This window comes from Ammospiza nelsoni, chromosome 12 (assembly GCF_027579445.1).
Source record: "Ammospiza nelsoni isolate bAmmNel1 chromosome 12, bAmmNel1.pri, whole genome shotgun sequence".
Taxonomy (NCBI): Eukaryota; Metazoa; Chordata; class Aves; order Passeriformes; family Passerellidae; genus Ammospiza; species Ammospiza nelsoni.
In genome coordinates this window covers 14042300-14065502 of record NC_080644.1, presented here as the reverse complement: position 1 = coordinate 14065502, position 23203 = coordinate 14042300, and the positions used below count along the sequence as shown (strand labels likewise).

The following is a 23203-nucleotide window of genomic DNA, read 5'->3' as shown; positions in this document are numbered from 1 at the left end:
GCCCGGCCCATGCCCTGGTGCTCCCCAGATTCTGGCACTGTCCCTGTCCCAACAGGAGCCATGCCTGGGCGCCCCTGCCCTGCTGTAGGACAGCAGATGTGTCACCTGTGAGCTGACAGGCTACCCGCGACCCGGCTGCCACCCGAGTGCCTCACTCGTGTGTAGGGGCAACCTGTGTCAGCTCCCACCAGTGTTCAGATGTGACCCCATCCGTGTGCTGACACCTCTGCCGTGCCAATGTCAGCCGTGTGCAGATGCCAAACATGCGCCCAGACATGTCCCTGTCCCCTCCTGGCCTGGCACGGCTCAGCACGGCCTCACCCCCTCCATCAGGACCCAACACAGCTTTTTCCAGCAGAACAACTCCTTTATTTTTCACATCCCCCTGGCTTTGGCCATTTCATTTTCACCATATGGATACAGGGAGAGGAATCGCTCAGCATGGAGAGAACCAGGGCTCACCCTGAAGACCTCAGTGGCCAGTTTCCAGATGTAGCAATGGCTTTGCTGTAGGTTTTGGGGAAATGGTTCTTTCCCAAATGGGTAAAAAGAATGTGCGTTATATTTATGTGCTTTTCTCTCTCCTGCCACAATCATGTAATTGAAAATTTGAGCTGCAGTTGCTAATCTCGTCTGAATCAGTCATCTACATAGATTGGACACCTTTTAACAGGAACAAGACTAATGTTTTGATTCCGAGCCCCAGGCATGATGATTGGCGGGGAAAAGCAGCCCCTGGAAAATCAGAGCAGAGGCCAGCTGGAGGCCCAGGTCAGAGTTCGAACCGACTGTGTATGTGTTTGGATTTTAGTTTGTTGTACTTGGTGATCAGGTCCAGCTTGCTGTGCCCCAGAGTCATTCTCTTCTCCGCCCCGTACGCACTGTTCTTTTCCTGCAGCACATCCTCTGGGAACTTGTCATAGCAAGGCACTACGGACTTTTTATCCCGTTTGAGGTGGTTGTATGGGGAGAAAAGGTCAAAATGGCCATGTCCCGGGCTCTGTCTCTTTTCTACCCCGTAAACCATGTTCTCATTTTCAGCTGGCAGCTCCCCAGAGGTGGCCACAGGTGCTCTCTGCTTCAGGCTGCTCCCATTGCTGCTGGTGCCCTCTGACAGGGACTGCAGTGGCTGCCCTGCTCTCGGTGGGGAGCAGTGGCTGCTGCTGGCCTTAGTGTCCCCCTGGTCACCAGGTTTATTGGAGTAAGGCTCTGGCTGCAGGAATGTCCTTGCTATTATGAGGTTTGATTTGGAATACAAGACTGGGATGGGTTTATTTGGAGGACTGTTTGCCGAGTCTGGTGGTTCTTCTTGCTGTTTAGGGCAAGTGGGCTTCAGGAATGTGTCCTCCTTCCCCTTCTTATTGCCAGAATCAGAGCTGGAATCTTGCTTTTCCTGGTGTGCACTGCAGCTGGAGTTTTTCATGAAGGGAGACACTTTTATGCTCCTGATGCTCACATTGGAAAGGCTGCTGGAGGGGCTCAGGGTCTCAGTATCATTTCCCTGAGTGGGTTTTAGAAGACAGTTGTCAACTTTTGAGGTATTCCAAGAAGAGAGACACGTCCCGGGATCTGGCACACAGAAGCTGGTCACTGCTCTGGACTCTGCGTACAAGAACCGGAATTCCTTCTCAAACTCTGTAACAATTTGCCCGCGGAAGTGGGTCACCAGGCCAGTGTGGACTTGGCTGCAAAGCCAGGTGAAACTGCAGGAAAAGAAACAAAACACATGTTAACTTCAGTTCACAGAGTGCCAGAATGCCCAGCATGGATTTTCACATTCCAGTGATGGATTCCTACCCGCTTTGTGAGATTGCTCATGGACATGAATGTGCTTATCAATAAGTACAAAAGAACAACCCTAAAGTGGTTGTTTGATTTCTGCTCGGGGTCCCCTGCTCTTCACTCGCCTCGGCAGGACCTGTGTTCTCATGTCCTGATATCCATGATGGGCTTGTAGGAGCTGCCTGGGCAGGCAGGAAATGAGGAACTGCCTTGAGGAGTGGAGGTCTCCAGAGACTACAGGAATACCTCAGGACAGGAAGGATGATGATGTTTGCTACAAGTATTGCTGTGGGATTCCCAATTGCAATAAAAGTTAATTCTTGGCTCAACAAGTCCAATCCCTGTCCTCACAATTAAGTGTTTCGGGATGTTTTGTGGGAGTTCATCACATTCTACCCTAAAACCAAACTGGTTTTGCCCTAGCTGGGTAAAAACTTTCATTAATTGCAACTCTGCAAATTTTCCTTATCTGTTTAACCCTACCTCTTGTTTATGCCCAAACTGTAACCTAATTAGCTCTTCCCCAATATAGGTACAGATTGTAACCACATTCTCTTCATCTTCCTTTTTCTGATTAAGCAGGGAAGTTCCTCTCCAGAGTGGGATCCCCAGGCTCCTGGTCATCCCAGTCATCAGCTGATTTTTTATTCTTGCTGTAGTCTAACCAGACCAGTACACTGAATGTGTCAAATAAACCAGAATTTTCAGAGGTGGCAGTACCAGCTGAGGGGGCTGCGTTATTGGCTGCTAAAGCAAGACACTGATTCTGAAGAGCTGGGTAAAATTACAGGAGCTCCAGGAGAGCAATTGTCATGAGACAATACATTCTCAAGTAAATGTAATTTCAGGACAAGATACTGGCACTGTGTTTTCAGACCTCATCAATGTTTAGCTCGCAAGAAAGCCATTTGGGAATTTCTAGTAGGAAACACAGCTCCTGGCCAGTCCCTGAGCACTCTGCAGTTGTTTTGAGTCAGACTGGTGTTTAGTATGTTGACACTCAGCAATCACACACCAAAGAGAAACATAATATGGGAAAAATACTCTGCTGCTTCATATCAAACCAGGTAAATTAGGTAAGAATGCAAAAGTAGTAAAAGAGAGAAAAGATCTTTGTGGGTGGCATGAAGAGTACTCAGAAATACCATCCTGGAGGCTCAAAGCAAACACATCCCTTCACAGAGATATTAGGGTGAAAAAATCAAACCAGAAACTCCCTGGGATTGCTAAATGACAGAGGAGAAGATCCAGAGAAATCATCTTTGAAAAAGGTTGGGTCACATATTGCAAAAGGGGAAAGAAGAAATATTCAGCTTTTTTTGAGGCACATGGTGCATGTGCAACAGGAGTGTTCAGATAACTCCTCTGCATCCCTTTACTGTACAGGAGCTTGGGCTGCCCTGAGCCCCCTTGGCACAGAACACAAGGGAGGATCAGTCTCCTGTTGAGATCTCTGTAGAAGAGATTAGAAAACATCAACAGAGCAGATATCAGCACTTGGGCAGGAGCAGGGATCATCAACATAAGAGCATCCAGGGAATGCCAGGATGAAATAGCTCAGCTCCTAACCAGGCTGTGCTATCTCTCACTTGAAAGGGCTCTGGCTATCGGGAGAGTGGCAGGGTGCTAATGTGATATAATGGTTTTTATGTTATAGACAATTAAGTCTCACAAATTAGATAGACATAAGTTGTGTAGATACACAAATTAGTAGAGACTCTTCTAAAGAATACAATTAATGGCCATATAGGAAATATGAGATAACAAGCTGAAAGGCAGCTTTGGCAAAGGAATGTTATCTCTCAGAAAGCCGTGAGAGTTCTTTGAGGAATTCCAGGAGTCCAGACAGGGGAGTTTTCATGGTTCAACACTGTCAAAGGCATCTGTCCCAGGGCACTTCCTGGCTCCACTGCTGCCTCTGGCCCCGGTTTGGGCATTCCTGTGTCCCACTTTCCCATGCCGACCCAATGAGGTCCTGCTCACTCTGTGTCATGACAGGATCTGGAAGGAATCATCCAAGTCCCCTGGTGGCACAGCCCTCCTTGCCACAGCACAGGTTTCCAGGATGTGAAATGAGGTCTTGCAGCCATGGCTATTCCCATCTCTGCAAACTAATAAAGAACATTTTCTTCCCTGACTGGCATAGCCAGGGAATGATTTCTGGTATAAAAATGAGGCACTGGATGAAGTTCACAAGTTAAAAATCGAATACAGACAGGAAGAAGTGCTGTGCCTTGCACAACCCAACACCCACGTGGGCTTTGCAGCTCCTCCTGCTGCAGGCCACCCTGGATGCTAAAAGATAATAGGAGCTTCCAAGAGCTGCAGGATTTTCCTGACATTATTTTTCCCCTATAACAAACAGCTGCTCACAGCCGTTCTAGATCACCCTGGGACACAAGGACTCAGAGAGGACGGCTGTAGGGTCGGACCCCTCCGTGCCTGCTTTCGGGCTCTGCGGGAGCGGTGCAGCTCAGCCCTTGGCCGGGAGATGGAGGTGCAGCATCACCCCCTGCCCGGGGCTCTGCCGTGCGGGCCGGGGCAGGAGCGGGAAGAGCACCTGCGGTGTTCCACAAGTCTCCGTCTCAGCAGCATTTTCGACACCCGGATTCGTTCGCTGCGTGCCCCCCTGCACAGCCGTCACTGCTCTGGTCTCACGGTGGCCTTTGCCTGTCCTCAGCTGTTTGAACAGGTGACTCCACATCTCCACACTCAGCCTCTCTGCTTTAGCTCTTTCCAACAGACGAGATACCAATCTGCAGCAGAAGATTTTTTTCTTCTTTCAATAGTTTCTCAAACTCATTTTTATTGCTCTTCTGTCACTTGGGCTGTCAAAGCCATTCTTTGTTTTCCATATGCCAATACAAACTTGTGTTTTGTTTTTGCTCATGGCTAAATGCATGTACCACATAACATTCATTACTAGACCTTTGATTTCAAGTGACATTTTCTTTGATAAGGTACCAACAGCCTGCCTTTATTGCAGCAACTTCTTTTAGCTTGCTCCCAACACACTTGAAATAATTTCCATTCCTTGATTCTCATCTTTGTTTTGATCCAAACCAGTGCAATGTACTCACTAATTTGGGCACCCATGTCTGTTATCTCTTATTTCTTATTCATCCTTCCAGCAGCAGACCTTGTCTCTTTCTCCTGGATTCACTTTTTAATTACACACCTGAGGACTTGCTCTTCCCTGCTTCGGTGTGCCCAGCAAGGCTGCGCATCACTCATCTCCTGGCAATGTCACTGCATTGCTGCATGTGTCACCTGGGGTTCCCTTGCTGATGCACTGTGCTTCCCACTCCTTACACACTCCCTTTCTGCTTAATTAGAATTTCTTTCTTGAGGTGAGTCCTCATCAAGCTAGATCTGAAAATCCCTCTTCAAAGCTCTTTCCTCTTGCTTGGGCCATGGACACCTGTGAGTATAAGCACCTTTCTGTGAAAGAAATGCCAGGCTTCCTTTAGCCTCAAACCCATGTAACTTTATCTGTCCATTGCCAAACACTTCTGTACTTCAGTTTTATTTCTCCTGAAGCCATGCGTGGAAGATTTTGCACTCTTGTAAACTTTCGCCTCTTGTTTTTTGGTTTCAGCTGCTGTGTCAGCTTCAACCCCAGATCTTGAGTTTCTCCCTACAGCAAACACTGGGCTCCTTCTTCTCTGTGCCCATGGCAGGACACAACCATACCGTGGCCATCTTTCATTTTCAGCAGGGAAATTTAATCTCCTCTAAGGCAACTCAGCCACATAACTCTCTTTCAGGCTGACAATACCAGTCTGGTTCTAGTCTATATTTCCTGTTCAAGATCCTGTTTAGCTCTAGCTCCTATTGGCCCTTGGGTTCTTCTCACCTGCTGAAATAAGTGAATATCTTAAGTGCTCAAATAAACACTCTATTTCTTGTTACCCAGAATAAACCTAAATAGCTATATACTTAATTACATTTAGGATTTTAGATTATTGCTTTGCCTAGATACCTCAGTCTAGTTTTTTTCTTTTATTTAGAAGAAATATCATGTTAGTAAGTGAAAACATAGGAGTTGAAGAGCCTAAACTGATTTGCCTGCATTTGTTTAAGATAAGAGCTGTGAGCTTGGCTTCCATATTTAGAGAGTGCTGCAAAAATGTGCTTGATCTGTACCAAGAGACAGCATTTTTTTAATTTATCCTGATATGTTTATCAGAATAAATTAAAGAATCATGGAATCACAGAACATCCTGAGTGGGAATGGACCCACTGGGATCATGCAATCGAACCCCTGGCCCTGCACAGACACCCAACAGTCCCACCCTGGGCATCCCTGGCAGCTCCTGGAGCTCTGGCAGCCTCGGGGCCGTGCCCATTCCCTGGGGAGCCTGGGCAGTGCCAGCACCCTCTGGGGAAGAGCCTTTCCCTGATGTCCAGGCTAAGTCCCCTGACACAGCTCCGTGTGGTTTTTATTGTATCAATGAATAAACCTGTGAGAGCAGAGGGACAGTTACACTGTTTCTGCATAGTTGGATCCTTTTCTTCATTGCTCATCTCCTCGTTGCAGAGCTGCCAGGCTGGAGTGACCCAATGGACAGCAGGGTGCTGTGGATTGCTACAGACCAAAGCTGGGATGTGTAGAGGGTCACACAGTTAGGGATCACCCACTTCACTTTAAAAACAAATGCAAGAAAACTGTATTCTGATAAAAGGACAGGATGGAAATCAGTGACACTTGGGTAAGGAATTAGAATCAATGGAGAACATCTGAACAAATAAAGCTTTGTTTAGAAAAGTGCATGGTGGCTGTACTGGGAACTTTCTGAGCAGAGTGCTGATGGTAAATAAGCCACGTTGAGGGGGTGCTGAGATACTAAGAAGGCAGAAAACAGAGGAAAACAGAGGGATAAAGGGAGATCCTGCCAGGCTGAACGGGGACCACAATGAGGAGAGTTGCTAAAACTGCATTTTAGACACTATAAATGACTACTTGTTGGTAAAACTAACCAGAAAGCCAACAAAAGGAGAAACAACATTACCAGTTCAGAGAGTTTCTCTGGGAAGTTCACTCAGCAAAAAATAACCATGACCTAGCCATATCAAATATTCTTTCAGAACCAAAATAATCCACAACAGTAATGCTTAACTTCAAAGAGAAAGTGAGGAATGCTATTAAAAAGAAATTTAAAAGAGCAATCAAAAAGGTTAAATGCTTGAGGTGGCAAGAAGATTGTTTAAAGATGCTATGTTAGAGTCTCAGAGAAAATGTACCTATCAAAATAAAGACATTTTAAATCATCTAAAAATCTCACCATAGTTAAAAGGTGCATTAAATGAAAATATTAAAGCAGAAAGCCTTCATAAAATGAAGTCAGCGATTTTCCAATTATAAACCAGAGAATAACCTATAATTTAATATTGAACATAGTAGCAGAGGAATGGAAAGTTTTAAATGTGAACCTTTTAAAGAGCTCCTGGAAAACTGCAAACCAGCCAGTCCTATTTCCATACTGAACAAACTGGTAGAAGCAAATAGAGAGTAAAATGATTAGATACATAAATAACTATAATCATAATGCTGAAGACTCAGCATGTTTTTGTGGAAGGAAGCCATGCCTCAAAAGCCTCTTGCAGATCTTTGAGGGAGACAGCAAGCACACAGATGTGCTTGATATATCAAACTTGAACTTTCAAAGAGATTTTGACGTGGTCACTCAGCAAAGACAATTTTTGTTGTTGGAAAAATTAAGTGATCAAGAAATACATACAAAGGAAGGTCTTCCCAACAAGTAGCAGCTGATTAAAAATACAAACACTAGCAGTGGGTTCCATTTACCCATTGAAAAACCACAAGTTTTGTACTGGGATCAATCCTGTTCAACATGTTGAGAAAAGTACTAAAAAACGGTAGAAACTGTCCATGTCAGACCTCATGACAAAATTATTGTGAATCAGAAGAAAACTGTATAAACAGAAGCTGCAAGAGGATTTTATGGTAAGGGGAGGAATATGTGACAAAATTATGGACAATTAAATGTCAATAAATTCAACCTCTGGATACAAGAAATGACTGGAAAGCCAAGGATACTTCACCAGGAGATGAGATGATTCACACGAGGGATTATAATGGAGGAGGACAAAATCATGGATGCAGCCAAGAAAGTAAATAGGAAACACTGTTTTTCTGTGCCCAGGTTGTGGGAATTTGGGGACATCAAATATAATTTTCTGGCAGCAGGTCTTCTCTAAACACTACAGACCACTTCTTCACACAAAACATAAATTAAACTGCATAACCCATTGCCAGGGGGTATCGTGGAGGCCAGACACGGTGGGAAAGAGTGTCCTACAGCAAACTGAACATAGAGAAGCACATACAACATAAAACCCCAGAGTTCTGAAACCTCTGATCCTTGCACACAGCATTGCTGGACTGCAAAACCTGCTGCTGGGTAAGAACATTCTTACCCTTTTCCCTGTATCATCCTGAGACACCCCTGGTTCCACTCTGGATCTTTGGCTTTACTCAGTAACGGTTCTCATCCTTTGCATCTGGCTTTCCCATCTGCAGGGACAGTAATCTAAATATCTCCTATACAGGTTGCACTATACCAGAAGCAGACACCCTGATTTTCTGCGTGAAAGTGTTTCTGACAAGTGAACAAACTCCCCAAGAAGAGACTGTCTCTGTTAGTCCGGAACATCCTGTGCTTACTGGCACAGCACAGGATAAGATGTAAAACCCTATTTAACTGAAATACTATCTTCCAGAATTCCAGAAGTTTCAGCTCTGCAGAGCTCTGTAGAAAGGGAGCACATGAGAGCCCCCAGTCCCTGCCCTTCACAGCACAGGGAGGAACTGACCCAGAGAGCTGCACCTGCATTTTGAGCAATACCCTGACTCTGGGCCACAGGGAAATCAGATGTTCCTCCAGCTGTACAGTTCAATCCAGCTGACACATGCTCAGCTTTAGTCATCCAAAAATGAGTGATCCTGATGAGTTATGCAATCCCTGCCCCTGGAGCTAATGGAGATGGATAGAGGGATTTAAAAGATGAGTATATGTGACATGGGTTAGTTGTGGGCTCAGCAGTGCTGAGGGAACAATTGGACTCAAGGCTCTTAAAGGGCTTTTCCACTTGTGATTCACTCCATTGTTTTTCAGTGTCTTAGGATGGTAAAAATGCCACTAGACACTATTCTCCGTGTTGTTTAGAGATTTGACACAACCAGTTTCAACTATATACTCCCATTTTTCATTCATTTTGCCTGAGTTTGATGAGGTGAGACCTCCACTCTTGGAGATGATGAAGTCAACAGCAGAGGAGAAGGTGCAGCTTGAAGCTACAGCACTGATGAGGACACTGGTAGCCTGAGGGTCCAGCATGTGCTCACAGAGAGATGGAAACTGAGAGAAAGGAAGAGGGAGAGCAGCGTTCAAGGAGATCTGGTGCAAGAAGAATAAAAGTGTTGACAGGACAACAAATTCACAGAGCAGGCTTGTCCTGAGGAGCTGCACTGTTTGTGAAGGATCATATAATGTTCAACAGTGTAAAAATACTGTGGGGAGGATCTGTAGATGGAAAAGTAACTAAATAGAGTCTAGTAATAAAAATATAGGACAAGAACAGTAGTCCTGACCCTCTGATCAGAACTGTGGAGAACAATGTTAACTGAGATCACAGAGGCTGCAAAATTAGGATGGGCAGCAACAGGGGGAGATTTCATCCATTCATACACATACAGGTTAATGCTTCACTGGGATGAACCATGGAGAAAAACTTTTTGGAAGCAATAAATGATTACATGCCAGAATTAACTAGTCTAAATTGTTTGACCCACAAGAAAAGATGTGATTCAGGATGTGGTCTGGAATGGGGCATAAGACTTGGTTCCAGAGGCAGAAGTGGAAGAACCTGTTTGTAAGAATGATCACAACACTGTTTTAACTCTTTAGTGGAGAGCAAGCTAAATAAATGCAGCATGTGGAGGTTCAATTTCAAGAAAGGTAACTATGTAAAAATGCAGCAATCTGTCAAAAAGAGCTGAAAGGGAGCAGACCAAAAAGCCCCAGGATGACTGGGGCTGTATGTTGTTCACAAATGCTGTACTGGCAATCAAGGAATCATGGGCTCTTTTGAGGCCTGGGTGTCACAAGAGTGATGGCAAAGCCACAGCTGAGAACCTCAATGAACTTCCTGCATCCATCACTGGTGCTGGTGGCACTGAGATGTGCTTCACTCCTGTGTATCAGCACCACCAGGAAGGCCAAGGGCTGAGAGGTTCCCCTCTGATCCCACCTACAGAGAGGGCTCTGAGTGCAGTCCTGAGGCTCACACACCCCTGGAGCTGCCCTCTACCCTGGGGCATGCAGAGCATGCTGAGAAGAACAAGATTCCTGCTAGCATGGAGAATCGCAGCCTCTTGGAAAAGGACAACAGGGCAAAGGGAAGCCCAGCTCACCAACCTGCTGGAGTTTGGTGAGGGAGCCAATGAGCACATGGATGCCCTCAGGCCTGGAGGGGTGCAGTGAAATTCCCAGGCTTGCAGGTGATCCTCAGGTCCTTCAGGTGGTTGGATACCTCACTGAAGGTGAGCAAATCCAGAAGAACCTCACAGAAATGAGCAAGTGAACAAATATGTGGCAGATGAACTTCAGTAAAGAAAAATATGGTGTATCCATTGGGGAAAATTATCTGTATGATGCTGAACCTGGAACAGCTCAGGAAGTTGTCTGACATCATCAGCTCAGAGTGCCACAGTGACTAAAACATGCAGTGAGTGTTGGCCCCTGCCAGCAAGGGCCACAATCACAATCCAGAGTCTGGGCATCTTTGAGCCCTCTGGAAGACCTCGGTGCAGCCTATCAAGGGGGCCACATGCAGTTCTTGTCTCTGCACCTCGAGAAGGAGGTAGTGAGGTCACAGAGGGTGCAGAAAAACAGAATTAAAAAGGCTGAGGGATGCAGCAGCCACTGTATGAGGAGAGACTTCTGAAAAGTTTGTGGTCTTCAGGTAAGAAAAGGGCAGGGAGGGTGGATAAGATGAAGGTTTGGAAAACTGTGAAAGCCCTGACTGAGGTGAATGCAGGGCAGCTCTTGAACCAGCATGCAGCACCAGGAGTTACATTATTCGGTATTTTGGTAAGGATATTTCCTCAGTGTCACCAGTCTCTGCCACAGTAGTTGCTATATTTTCTTACCTGTATGTACCAGCAAGAACTTGGTCACAATCAACCAGGACAAACTTCTCCAGAACCTGGCCTGCAAATTTCTTGCCTGCTTTGCTGTAGTACGTGTCTCCGCTCAGGCACCTTATGCGCATGTTCTGAAACCAAAGCAGGGAGAGTTGGTAAGGGGCTGTGTACTGAGCTAAACTGAGATGTTCCCTTGTGCATCCCTCTAGCTCATGCTCTGCTCTGAGAGGTAGAACTCAGCAAGGCATTAAGTATTTCTTGGCTCCTACATACCAAATATTTTGTCACACTGCCTGCTTCTATGGGATAAAAAACAGCAAAAATTAACAAGTTGCACTTGAGTGCAAATTCTGGTTTGAAAAAAAATTTGGAGAATCCTATGAGCCTACAGATCATTTCTGACATATGTAAAACTATCCAATTTCTTCCAGATTATTAATGATATTCAGCACCCCACTAGCTGGTGGCTCTGCATTAAGTAAATTTTGATGCATAACAACTAGCTAGTTTCTAATCAATAGAGTGTGCTGCTCTGATTTTATACAATTACAGGCTTAAAACTAAAACATCGCTCAATGAAAAAAGACTTAGAGGAATATCTACATTTTAAGGAATTCCTTTTACCAATACATTTTAAAATTATATTAACATTTTCAGCTGCTATACTCAATTGAAGCAGACCTGGTGCTCCACTGCAAATACTTCTCTGATACAACCTTGACCTGTAAAACCAACTGCCCAGAATAAACTGGGTTATATGGCTCTTGGTATCCATTGGGAGCCTCTTTCATAACGCAAGGTGTTTGCCCATAATAGAAGCTATTTGCACCTCAGGTGAGGAAGAAAGAAGAGCAGAACAGTCACTGGAAGTTGTTAGTAATCTACTCTGTGTGATACAGTGCCAAACAAAACATCTGGCATGTAAATAAACATCCCCAAGGCTACACCTCGTTGGGGCTGCCAGGTCATCCCTTCCTGCCCTCCAGGCCAGCTCCCCTGACACCTGTCACACCTCTGGTACAGCAGGAGCTGTCACAAGCTGTCACCACCTGCACTTGACCGGGCAGACCCCTCTGTGGGCAGCCCATTCCTGCCGAGCATCAGCCCAGCTATGGCCAAAGCCTTAGAGCAGCTGGTGGGGCTGATTTGCTCCTGGCAGAACCGGGTGCTCAGGGAATGTGGCACTGCCCCTCCACCCCCCAGCAGGTTTCTCGCCAGGCCAGGCAAGGGACAAGCACCAGCAGGGATTTGCTGGCAGGTGTTCCCCCAGAGAGCATCCCACACCCCTTCCAGCCTTCCGGAGCTGTCCCTGGGCACCCTGGTGCCCCCTTCGCCTTCCTCCCACGGGGCTCAGGGCAGGGACCCTCGGGGTGATGAGGGAGCAGGGCAGGGACCCTGCGGCTTCTTCTGCTGTCAGAGTCCCCACGAGCAGGAGCGGAGCTTCCCTCCAGGAGCACCGCCAAGTGGGAAAGGCTCAGATCCCACACTGCAGTGAGGGTCTGCAGGTGAGAAGGCAGAAGCAGCAGCAGCAGCAAATCTGCTCCTGACCAGAGCCCATCCAGGCTCTCTCTTGCAGTGGGCAATGGCAGCTGGGGACAGCAGGGAGAGGGCAATCATTTATGATGCTGCCCCTAATATTGCCCCTGTTTTCTGCTCAGGGGATTTCCTGAGCTTCTTGTAGTTTGTGCCAGTGGGAAGCCCACCATTATATCTTCTCCATGTGCTTTTCCACTCTTCTCTTGAGTTCATGGAAACCTCTAGCAAGTACAGAGCTGAAGCTTCAGAATTTTGACATTGTGGCTTTCACTTGTTGGCTTTTTATGTCCCAGAACATATCCTCATCTGCCACACATGAAAAGGGAGAAATCTTTTCCCCATAATGACAGTCTTTGGAACAAGCTACCCAGAGAGACTGTGCAGTCTCCTCACTTGGAGATCTGCCAGATGAGACCAGGTAAAGTGACCTCACAGGTGACACTGTTTTGAGTGGGAGGCCGGGCTGATGACATCTTAAGGTCCCTGCCAACTTGCATGAACCTGTGATCCTCTGAAATGACACCACAAGTTGCTGATCCAGACCAAGATAACACTGGATACTTGGTGAGGTCTTCACCTTATCCTGTGCCCATTCAGCACAGAGATTTTTTTCTTCCAGTGGTAAAGTTTCAGTAATACTGGTTTTCATTGGGAGGAGCTTCCTCCCCCCCCACCTTCTTCCTGGGGAAATTAAAACAACTTCAGGTAAATTCCATGAATTTGCCACCACAATATTTCTTCACTCCCTGTATCCTTTCCAAGGCTGGGTGAGTTTTTGATATCTGGTTCATTTTCATCATAATCTTCCTCCTCTTGTCAATCCAGATCCCGAATAATCCCCACAAGATGAGAATCCTGAAGTCTTGCAGGAAAGACACCCAGGTACTACTCTTGCTCCATCCAAACAGTAGCTCCAGGTTCAGCAGACAGATGTTTGAAAACTCCAAGTTAAGGTTTCTGCTGTCTCTGCTGCCAGTGCTCCACACAGGATTTTCTGATGCTCAGCACTGGAATTTGCCACCAGCAGACTCACATGTTGTTTTCAGAACTAAGATGCTGGAGGAGCAATTACCCCAAATTCCCCATTCAAACCCAAATTGTCACCAATTATTCCAAATGGAGATTTACTGCCACATCCTGTCACAACTTGGAGGCAGGAATAAAATATGTACCCTCATTCCACTCAGATGTGTATTCAGCCTGCAGGTAATGGACTGCACAGGTGCATCAGGTGAGAGACACTTCAGATGGAGAGCTGCTAGTGAGTCATGGAATGGGGAGCAGGTGTTAATTACCCTTCAAGCACACGACATGACATCAGGCATAACAAAGAGACACAGACATCTCCACAGATATAAACTCATTCTAATTTTAATTTTAACAATGGCTACCTCTTGGACAAGAAGGAATAAAATATATTTTGGAGAGATGAAATTCATCTGAATGCACCAGGTCACTTCAGTGTGGAAGCTCTTTATGAAAACAAACATGCTCCAGCAAGGAGGAGTTTTCCCCAAGAGCTGCCATCTCAAGGGTCAGGATGAAATGGGTCTGGCTTGTAAGAAACAAGACAGGACAGAGCTTCACCAGCACGGTGGAAGAATCACAGAATCATTTAGATTGGGAAATACATCCAAGGTCATCAAGTCCAACCTTGTCAACTGGACCAGAGCACTGAGTGCTTCTCTAAAGAAGCCTCCGTAAATTAACCTTTGTGTAGACAGGTTAAAAATCAGGGAAAATTAGGACACCTTAACTGCATCTATTTAGAATATCCTGTAACACATTGTTTTTGCATTGTTCCTAGCTTATTTTTAGCTAGGAATACCTTTGAGCTAACTGGAAAATTTCCAAGTGTTCCCCACAAAAATGAAGGGAAAATCCATGAAACTGGAGGCTGGAGTGGAGTCAGTGCTCCAGGGAATCCTGCACACCTAGGGAAGGAGCACAGCCAGCACTGCTGACCTTACAGGAATAACAAATGACAACAAAGAATCAACTTCCATTGAGAGGTGGTGGCCAGAAATGGGGATCTGCAGGATACTGGGGTGCATCTCTGAGTCTGCAAGTTCCCAAGAGAGCTTATGGCACTGTCATATTCATTTTTACTGTTTATCTGCTCTGGGCACCACATGCTGGGTGATGGGCACCCACTCAGCAGGAATCAGGATTTTCATAAATCTAAATCATGGGCCCACAACTGAATTGCAAAGCCTAAAAGCAGATCTTAACGTGAGATTTTTAACCTGTGGGTTCAGCAGAAGGAAGTGATGGGGTTTGCAGCAGGACATCTGAGGGGACTCACTGCTTCCCTTGCCCTCCCAGCTATTGCCCTGCAGGAAATATGGGCAGAATTTAAATCCCTGAGGATTTAGGGATCTGAATATGAGCAATTTTAGTCTTGCAATTCTATGTCCTAGAGCAGGGGCTGTGTTCTTTCCCCCCATGTCCAGATGATACAGGTTCACATAAACTAAATTTCCAGGCCTCCCCCTGCATCTCTGCACCAGCCCAGCAAAGTGTTCAGCAACTCACTGCATCTCATTGGCTCCAGCTTCACACTCCCTGCATAGAAAACTGAAATGAGGACCATAAAACATCCATATATGGGACTAGGAGTCTCCTGCATGCCTTCCTCTGTGCTTCCAGACAGATCTCAATTTCCTAGAGCAAACAGCCTTGGTTCCCTAGCCTGGGACAGGGAGGGAAGGGATAGATTGTGGGGAAAGGGATGAGTCCTAGGGACCAGGCAGGGGGAACAGAACACAGGGTACATAATTTTTATAAATTCCAAGACCTGTTTATCATATCCAGTGTGTGACTGAAAACTTACTGGGAAGCTGTCCTGAGTTAGAGCCATTTTATTGCACATTTCCACAAAATGCTTCAAGTACTCTTCATCCAGGATCAGGTAAACGGGGATGTGCCGTCTGCTTGAGGCCTCCAGCAGGTCACACAGAATTTCCATGTCTGTGAACAGATCCATCACAATTGCTATTACCTGGCCAGGAGAGAAGAGGTATGGGGGGAAAGAAACACAAGAGACTGTTGAAATCTCGTGCCCAAGTGAATTGTGCTTTAAACTATGTGCTATAAACTATTCAAACCTCCTGAGTTACTGAGATGCCGTGGCCAACTGAATGGAGATGATTCTGGACCTTTGTGTTTAAGGTCCAGAATTTAGTTTAATTTGTGGTTAGCTGCCACAGCCCTTACCCTGCTGTGGCAGCTAAAATCAAATTTTAATAACTGTGAAGACAATTCCCACCTGGATACCTCCTGTCTCATCTTCTATTCACAGAAAGGAATAGCTGAAAGGGTAACGCATGCACAAACTCTGAATTTCAGTGGTCCAACAAGTATGTGTTGCCTTAAGATAATATGCCAAGAATAAAGCATATAAACAAGAGTTGAGACTGAGCAAAATCATTGTTCAATCAGCAAGAGTGACTCTACATGACTAATTAAGATTAATACAAAAAAGTACAATTTTTTTTCAAGACAGACACACTACCAGGTGAGGGAGAAGGTACTGTGATAAAGTATGTGCAAATCCTCGTGTCAAGATTAGATCCTAGGGGTGCCTAGACAAAATCTGAGAATAATGTGTGTGGAAAGGATCCCTCCCCTTTCCCTGCTGGCAGAACTCCTGCTCATGCAGCCAGGGATGCAAGAGATGGGTATGAAACCTGACAGGAGGAAGAAGGAATAATGCTAAGATTATTAAAAAATAAAAATATATGTATGGCAATAAAGTGAAGATAAGGTCTTCAAGGAAGGAGTTTAAAATAGGAAAAGAATTTTAAAGGGAACTGCCAGTTCTTTAAAGAATGAGGTTGAAAAAGACCATGGCAATCTATCCCACTGTGGAGATAGAGTGGGAGGCAGCAGAATGTCATGGCTACATGAATTCTACAAAATCTGGAATGAAAACGCAGAAAACAGAAGGTAAATCATGACAAGCAGTTACTACACGTGAGTTGACCCAAGACCAGACAATCCAAAGTATAGAATGACCTGCAATAAGAACAATGCATGAAGGGAAATCAGCCATAAATAGATTCAGATGGGGTTGGAGACCCTGTTGCTCTGTTCCTCAGGGAATGAAGTTCCCAGCAGACAACGCTGAAGGGACCCTTATTTGGATGAGGAAGTGACTGTTGGGATCCATCTGTTGACTGTCACTGTCAGGGTCAGGGGGATGCCTTGGAGAAGGAAGGAACTAACAGGAGAGCACTTGCTGAGCAGGATAATTTGTCACTGCACCTGAGGGTGCAGAGCACCTGGTGACTCAGACCTTGAAGCATCAGCAGTTAACACTGAGAACTCATGGCAGATGGCAACACACTGCATGATGGAAAAGGGTAGGGGAGGATTTACCATCAGCCAAACTTCTTTTCAAAAGCTGAAAAAACCCCAGTAAAACTACTGCCCAAGTACTTTGGTCCAAGTCTTACCATATCATAGTGAATAAGGTAACTGGTGCTGGTAAGTTGGGTGTATAGCCCTGATTTGTGTTTCTGCACCTGGCAGAGAATGCCCAAACAAAGATGACTCAAAGCTCACTAAATTTGGGAGTGAAGCTCCAGTAACCTATTCTGCTTCTCAGTGCTCATGCCCTGCACCACACCTGGCACAGAAAACCCAGTCAGCCCTGCTGCCATCGTGCCCCCACGAGGAGGGAGCCTGTGCTCCAGCACCTCTGCTGCCTGTGTTACGTGCATGGCCACAAATGCAGCTCTCCATAGTCCAAATCACCCCATGGATCTCACCCCTGCAGGGTGAGCCTTCCTCTGCCACTGCTGCTCACCTGCTGCTCACCTTCAAACCAAGAGCTAAATGCAGCAGATAGCAGTGAGGTCAGATTTTACATGTGCAGTGGTTCAAGCTGCAAATAGGAACAGGGGAAATTGCAATCATGGCATGGGGCTGACCGGGAATAGCTTCAGAAAAGAGGAGAGGAGCTCCAAGTTTAACTGTCCTTGGATTTGTGCTCCAGACTGCCACAGTGGCCCAGATTGCTCCCTGCCCAGCAGCTCCTCTGCTCTGTTTTCATTAATAAGCTGCCTCGTTCCAGGCTCACACTCATGGCCTCAGAGCAGTCACAGGCAGAGTAGGGCCCCTGAGCTTCCCTGTGCTCTCCAGCCCAGTCTTCTGCTTGGGGGCTGGCTGTTCAGCCTGTCCAGGCCATGGAGAGACCTTTGCACGGAGCCACAGGGGAGAGGACAGCAATGTCAGAAGGCTCCCTTGGGGACTGAGCCCTTTTGCAGATGGACAAAGATACCATGGCTCTGTTTTGTCCTCAAAACCCATCCCTGTGATGATGCCCAACACACTGTCATCGGTCCTCAACATCTTGCAGGAGACCCCAGGCCCAGCTCACCACAGCAGGGTTTGGGGAAGAACCTTCCCAGAGGATGGTGTGATCCCAGATATCCATGTGGGACACAAGGCATCTGTCAAGAGCTAAAAATCATTCCTGCTGTCAAGGCCAAAACCACATCTCCACCCTCTCACCCTGGCCCTGGCAGATACAGGCTCTAGAATCTGACTCCAAAGGGCCCCTCTTCTGTTGGCCTTGTCAGTGTTGTATTCCCAGAAGCCTTCAAGGGTTTGGCAAACTTCTCCTCTCTTGAAACGTGCCCATCTCATAGAGAGCAGAGTCAGCCTGAAGGAGCTCTGCAAGCACCGAGAAGCATCTTCAACTTCCCAAATTAATGTTGCTGCTGGTCTATCAGCATAAGGTACCACTGAGACTCACAGTATAAAAGGACTTTGCCACATCTCTCCAGGCTGTCCTCCAGCCAAAGGCCAACTGCAATTTAGCCAAATTTCTTTGATGGGTCACACATCCTCTGATGATGAAGCACCATGAAAAACGATGGCCCAGACCTTGTGTGAAGCCTCAGGCAAGTCCCTCTCTGCCAGATTTCACCTCATGATATTTGAGCTCATCTCAAGCTTAGGTTTGAGGCAGGTTTGTCCTGGGGAAGTCTATCTGCTTGGGAAGTCAGTGTGATGGAGTCAAGGAAGACCAAAGCTCCTTTTTCCCCAGATCCCACATGCTGAGGGGCAAGGCCTGTACCCGGGATGCACAGGAGATCCACACCACTTGCTTTCCTCTACCAGTGCTTGCAGGCTTTGGCAGGGCTGGTTGCCACAGTTCAGGCTGATCCTTGCCCCAGACCAGCACTGCTAGGGCCTCAGTGCTCCCCGTGAGAGGATGGGGCTGAGCAGGCAGCACACACAGCACAGAGTCACCGTGGCAGCCGATGCCAGGCTGGATGCAGCGAGAGCCCCAGGCAGCAGGGCCAGCCTGTGCAAGCTGGGTGCAGCCCTGATCGTCACACTCAGCCTTTCCAAAGCGGGTCTTGGCTTGGTCTGGAGGTGGAGCAGGCTGCAGCTCTGCTCACACCTTCCTTCCCAGTGCTCCCAGTGTGCAGCACAGCCGGTGCTGGCAGGAAGGACAGAGCCCGTGTGTGCTGCACTGGGCACAGAGGGCAGGCTGTGCCCTCCCTGCAGGGGGAGATGCCTGTGCAGGGCTGCTCTTTATAACTGTGGGTATCCATAAGGGCTCTGAGATCAGCACATCCTTTTGGAAATCAAAGCAGGCAGCTCTTAAAATAACATCAGATCAACCCCAAAGCCAAGAAATTTTGGGGGAAGAAGACCCTGGAAGTTTTTTCCCCTCAAATTCCCTAAAGCAGTGGGAGTTCAGTATCCAAGTACCATCTGCAATTCAGGCTCCAAACAGCTCATGTCTCACATTTAAAGCTTTGGGCATTCAAGTCAGTCAGACCATACAAACCTAAACCTGTGTCTGTGCCTCCAGCCCCTCTGTGTCAGTGGTGGGGGCTGCAAGGCTGGCTCGGGTCATCCCTACTCCTCACCATGCCCACCCCAACCTCTGAGCCCATGGCTTGGCCTTGGCAGGTTAGGATGTTACAGACACAGCTGCCCCACAGGCTTTAAAAAGATTCACACCTTGCCATTGTAGGGTTAAACCATGACATTTCCAAATGCACTTCTGGAAACTCACAATTCAGCAATTACTGGAGTCATCACTTTAGGAATTACAGCACTTACCAGATCCCCAGTGGGGTTTGCCATCTGTCTGGTTTGTAACCAGCGCAGCTGGTTTTACTGGTATTTGCCAATAGCAGTGTGGTTTGGGTCATTACTGCAGTGGTGCCATTTGATCTCTTGCTTCCCTGGGGACCATCAGAGACCCTTCTCCCACCAGGCACAGACAGAGTTCAAGGGGCACAAGAGGGGTGAAAAAAGCAGCATGGACAGTTCAAACCAGTTTGGAGCTTATCCAGCAAGAGCAAAATTTTACTAGTATTATCAAATGAAGGCAAAGGTGTGGCTGTGCTGCATCTTCTTATGTCTGCAAAGAGAAAAGCTCAAATCTGAACATCAGTCTTCAAAGAGAACTGGCTAAACACAGTGAAGGCAAAAGACCAACCTCACCAGCCAAAGATACCCATGAAACAAATGCTCCTTTTGCTAATTTGTCAGCACAAACATGCTGTTGCAAGAGATGTCAGCTGATGTTGTTCTGTGTGACTCTACCGGGAAGAAGCAAACAGCATTTCAAGACACACACCTCCTTGGCTGCAGGACCTGGGAAAAGCAGCTGGGGATCTCAACATCTTTCCCACATCACACCAGCACTGTGTCCCTCATGGGAGGAGAAACTCTCTAAAAGAGGGATTTATGACAACAGCTAAAATTCTAGTGGCAAAAATATTGGAAACGTAGAAACAGCAGCTGCAAACCAATAACCAGGCAGTTCTCCAAATGGTTCATACTGGCACTTCAAGCAAAGGAAGTTTTTACCTCTGGTAGTAGCTCTTTTGTCAATTAGACACATAAGTAACATCCTTTTGGATGGTTTGTTGAGCAAAATGACTCAGTATGTACTTTAATATGGATAACTGAGATTGTGACTGAGCTGGAGTTGCCATCAATCATAGAGTTAATCATGGGAAGCACTGGCTAGAGCTGCTAACCCAAAAGCCAGTAGAACACCAGTAATAAATCAGTAAGATACTTAAAAACTCGTTCTCACATTTTGCACAACAGTAAAAAACACTGTGGGAAACCTCCAACTCAAACATGAAGGGCAGAAGATTGTCAGGTCTTTGTCAACCCAAGCAAAGAAAGCAACAAGCTCAGAATGTACTGAAAGTACAATAAAGCAGCCACTGCCCAGGCAACTTGCCCATAGAAACTGAGAAGTTCTTGTGAAGTGAGAAAGCAGCAAGATGTTTTTCCTGTGTCTTAAAGGATCATTATATCACTGAAGATCTGGGACACGTGCTGAGTGAGGGGAGGACACTTCTTGGTAGTCATTTACTCTGTGCATTCTACCATGACTGTGCCTTAATCCCCACTCCTGACAAGGATGGGGTCAGTATCACAGAACGTTTCAGATCATTTAAGCTACCATAAATCAGCTGCCTGCAAGGACAAACAAAGCTTTTTGTCACTTATTTCCTGGACCAAAACTTCCTGTAATTGCCTCTCAGATGCAGTGGAAGCTCAGGCATTTAGCAAGGGCTGCTTACAACTGAGCAGCAGTTCATGTGGCAAAATGGTCTTTTTGGCAAAAGAAAAAAGATCCCCATTCACCTCATATCAAACCCAAACTTCACTGATATCTGGCTCTTTGAGGATGCTTTAATGCTGTGCAGCAATCTGAGCTGCTGGGAATACATAAATTCATTTGCTCAGCTCAGCTGAGGTTTATAGAAGAACACACTTGAGCTGCAGTGATCCAGGTGATTCCTTATCTCCAGCTTTTACACAAGCAACAATGAATATAAGGAGTGACTGAAGTTAAATAGGAAACTACTGGAGTGATAAGAGGAACTGCCAGAAGTGGACTGGTTAAAGTGAACTTTGCTCTAAATGTTTCTTCAATAACTCAACACAAATACTACAAAAGAAGATTGATGTGAAACAGCAGAAAAGAACCATGAAGAGAACAAAAAGCTGAAAATGTGTCTGAGATAGTTGTCTGAGCTGCTGCTTTCACACAGAGTACAGTGGCAAAGCGAAAGAAACAACAAGCAGCATAATTGAGTGAATAAATTCATGCCAGCATTGTGCTTGGTAGGCAGGCACTATAATCATCCAGTTTTTATTACATCCGAGGGTTGTAATAACACACCAGAAACTGTGCAATGGGGAAAAATGGGCTGATCTTACTCATCCCTGGGGAGGCACAGACATCAAACCTAAGAGACAGGATTCTAACTTAATTCAAACCACTGGCAGGGATTTTCAGTCCCACAAATTTACTCAGGTCATATGTGGTGAGGTCCTGGCCTCGGTTACCCAGAGAAGCTGTGGCTGCTCCATCCTTGGTAATGTCCAAGGCCAGGGTGGACAGGGCTTGGAGCAACCTGGGATAGTGGAAGGTGTCCCTGCCCATGGCAGGGCATGGAATGAGATGGTCCTTAAGGCTCCTTCCAGCACAAGCAAAAAATTCTGAGATTTTCTCTGTGACAACAGCTCACCAGTGATATTGTCTTGTCCAGCTTAAAATGATGTCCAGGGCTGGAGAAGAGCCCTGGCTGTGCAGAGAGAGGAGAGCTGGGAGGACACACAGAGCTAGGGACACACAGAGCCAGGGACACTGCAGAGCCAGGGACACAGGGCTGGCTGGGACACACAGAGCCAGGGACACTACAGGCCCTGCCTGCACGCCACTGGGCTCTGGGACTGCTGTGCATCCCTGGAGCTGTAGACACAGAGAACCTGCGAGGGCACTGCCTGCATGATGTGAAATCCCAGGCAGAAAGAAATGACAAGGAAGGAAAGGAGCAGAGCAGCTACAGGTCTGCTGCAGGAAAAGCAATGCCATCATGCCAGACATGGAGAGAGCAGCGACAGCGTGGAGCATGTGGTCACAGGTGTGGGAGCAGCCCCGGGCGCTGTGGCACAGGGCTCCCCTCAGGGACACAGCTCTGTACATACCGTCCGTGCCCGGCTGATCAGAGACCGGACCAGATCCTTAATGCTGTTTGTTTTGTTTCTTTGGAAAATCACAGTGGCCTGAGTCTGGCCAGACAGCGTGAGGAGAGGAGTCCCTGGCCAGCCCAGCTCCAGCTCCGGAGGGAGCACGTCTGACATGAGGGGGAAGTAGGTGCCCGATGTCAGTTCAGAGTTGAGGGACACCCTGTCTCCAGTGTCCCCATCACCGGGGTCAGCTTCTTTGTCTTTCATTGCACTGGGGTCTGGGAAGCTTTGGTTCCTCTGATGGCTGATGTATTCCATGTCCAAGGCAGACAGAAATGGCAGCTCCCTCTCCTCGGCGATGGCGCTCAGGTAGCCGCGCTCGCCCTGCTCGAGGAAGGCGTCGATGGCCAGCCTGGCTGTCTCGCTGTGCTGGAGCACCAGCGGGGTGGGCTCCCTCCACCACGGCTTCTTCAGCTGCTCCAGGCGGCTCTTCAGTGGCCCAGACACCCCTTGCTGGCTCCCATAGCTGCGGGGAAGCTGGGGCCTCACCTCGACTGCTAGGTAGTTGAACATGACTGGAGCTGCTGATGCCGAGAGGTGTCTCTCCTGCTGGATTAGTCCTGTGTCCGTCTTCACGTCGTTTCTGCCCCTCCTGCGCTCCTGAGCTCCTCCCAACAGGTTCCTCCAGGATTCAGCATAAGCTCAACTCCTTAATCACCAGGTACAGCCTCCCACTCTGGGGAGGAG

General features: G+C 47.0%; 1 protein-coding gene across 1 annotated transcript; it reads right to left on the bottom strand.

Moving 5' to 3' along the window:
• Window positions 1-358: 358 nt before the first annotated feature.
• On the bottom strand, window positions 359-23154 carry FAM83C (family with sequence similarity 83 member C). The gene is given in 5 exon segments (XM_059480926.1): window positions 359-1703; window positions 10958-11082; window positions 15321-15488; window positions 22475-23107; window positions 23110-23154. Coding segments are annotated over 5 exon segments (1902 nt in total). The 3' UTR covers window positions 359-772.
• Window positions 23155-23203: the final 49 nt, after the last annotated feature.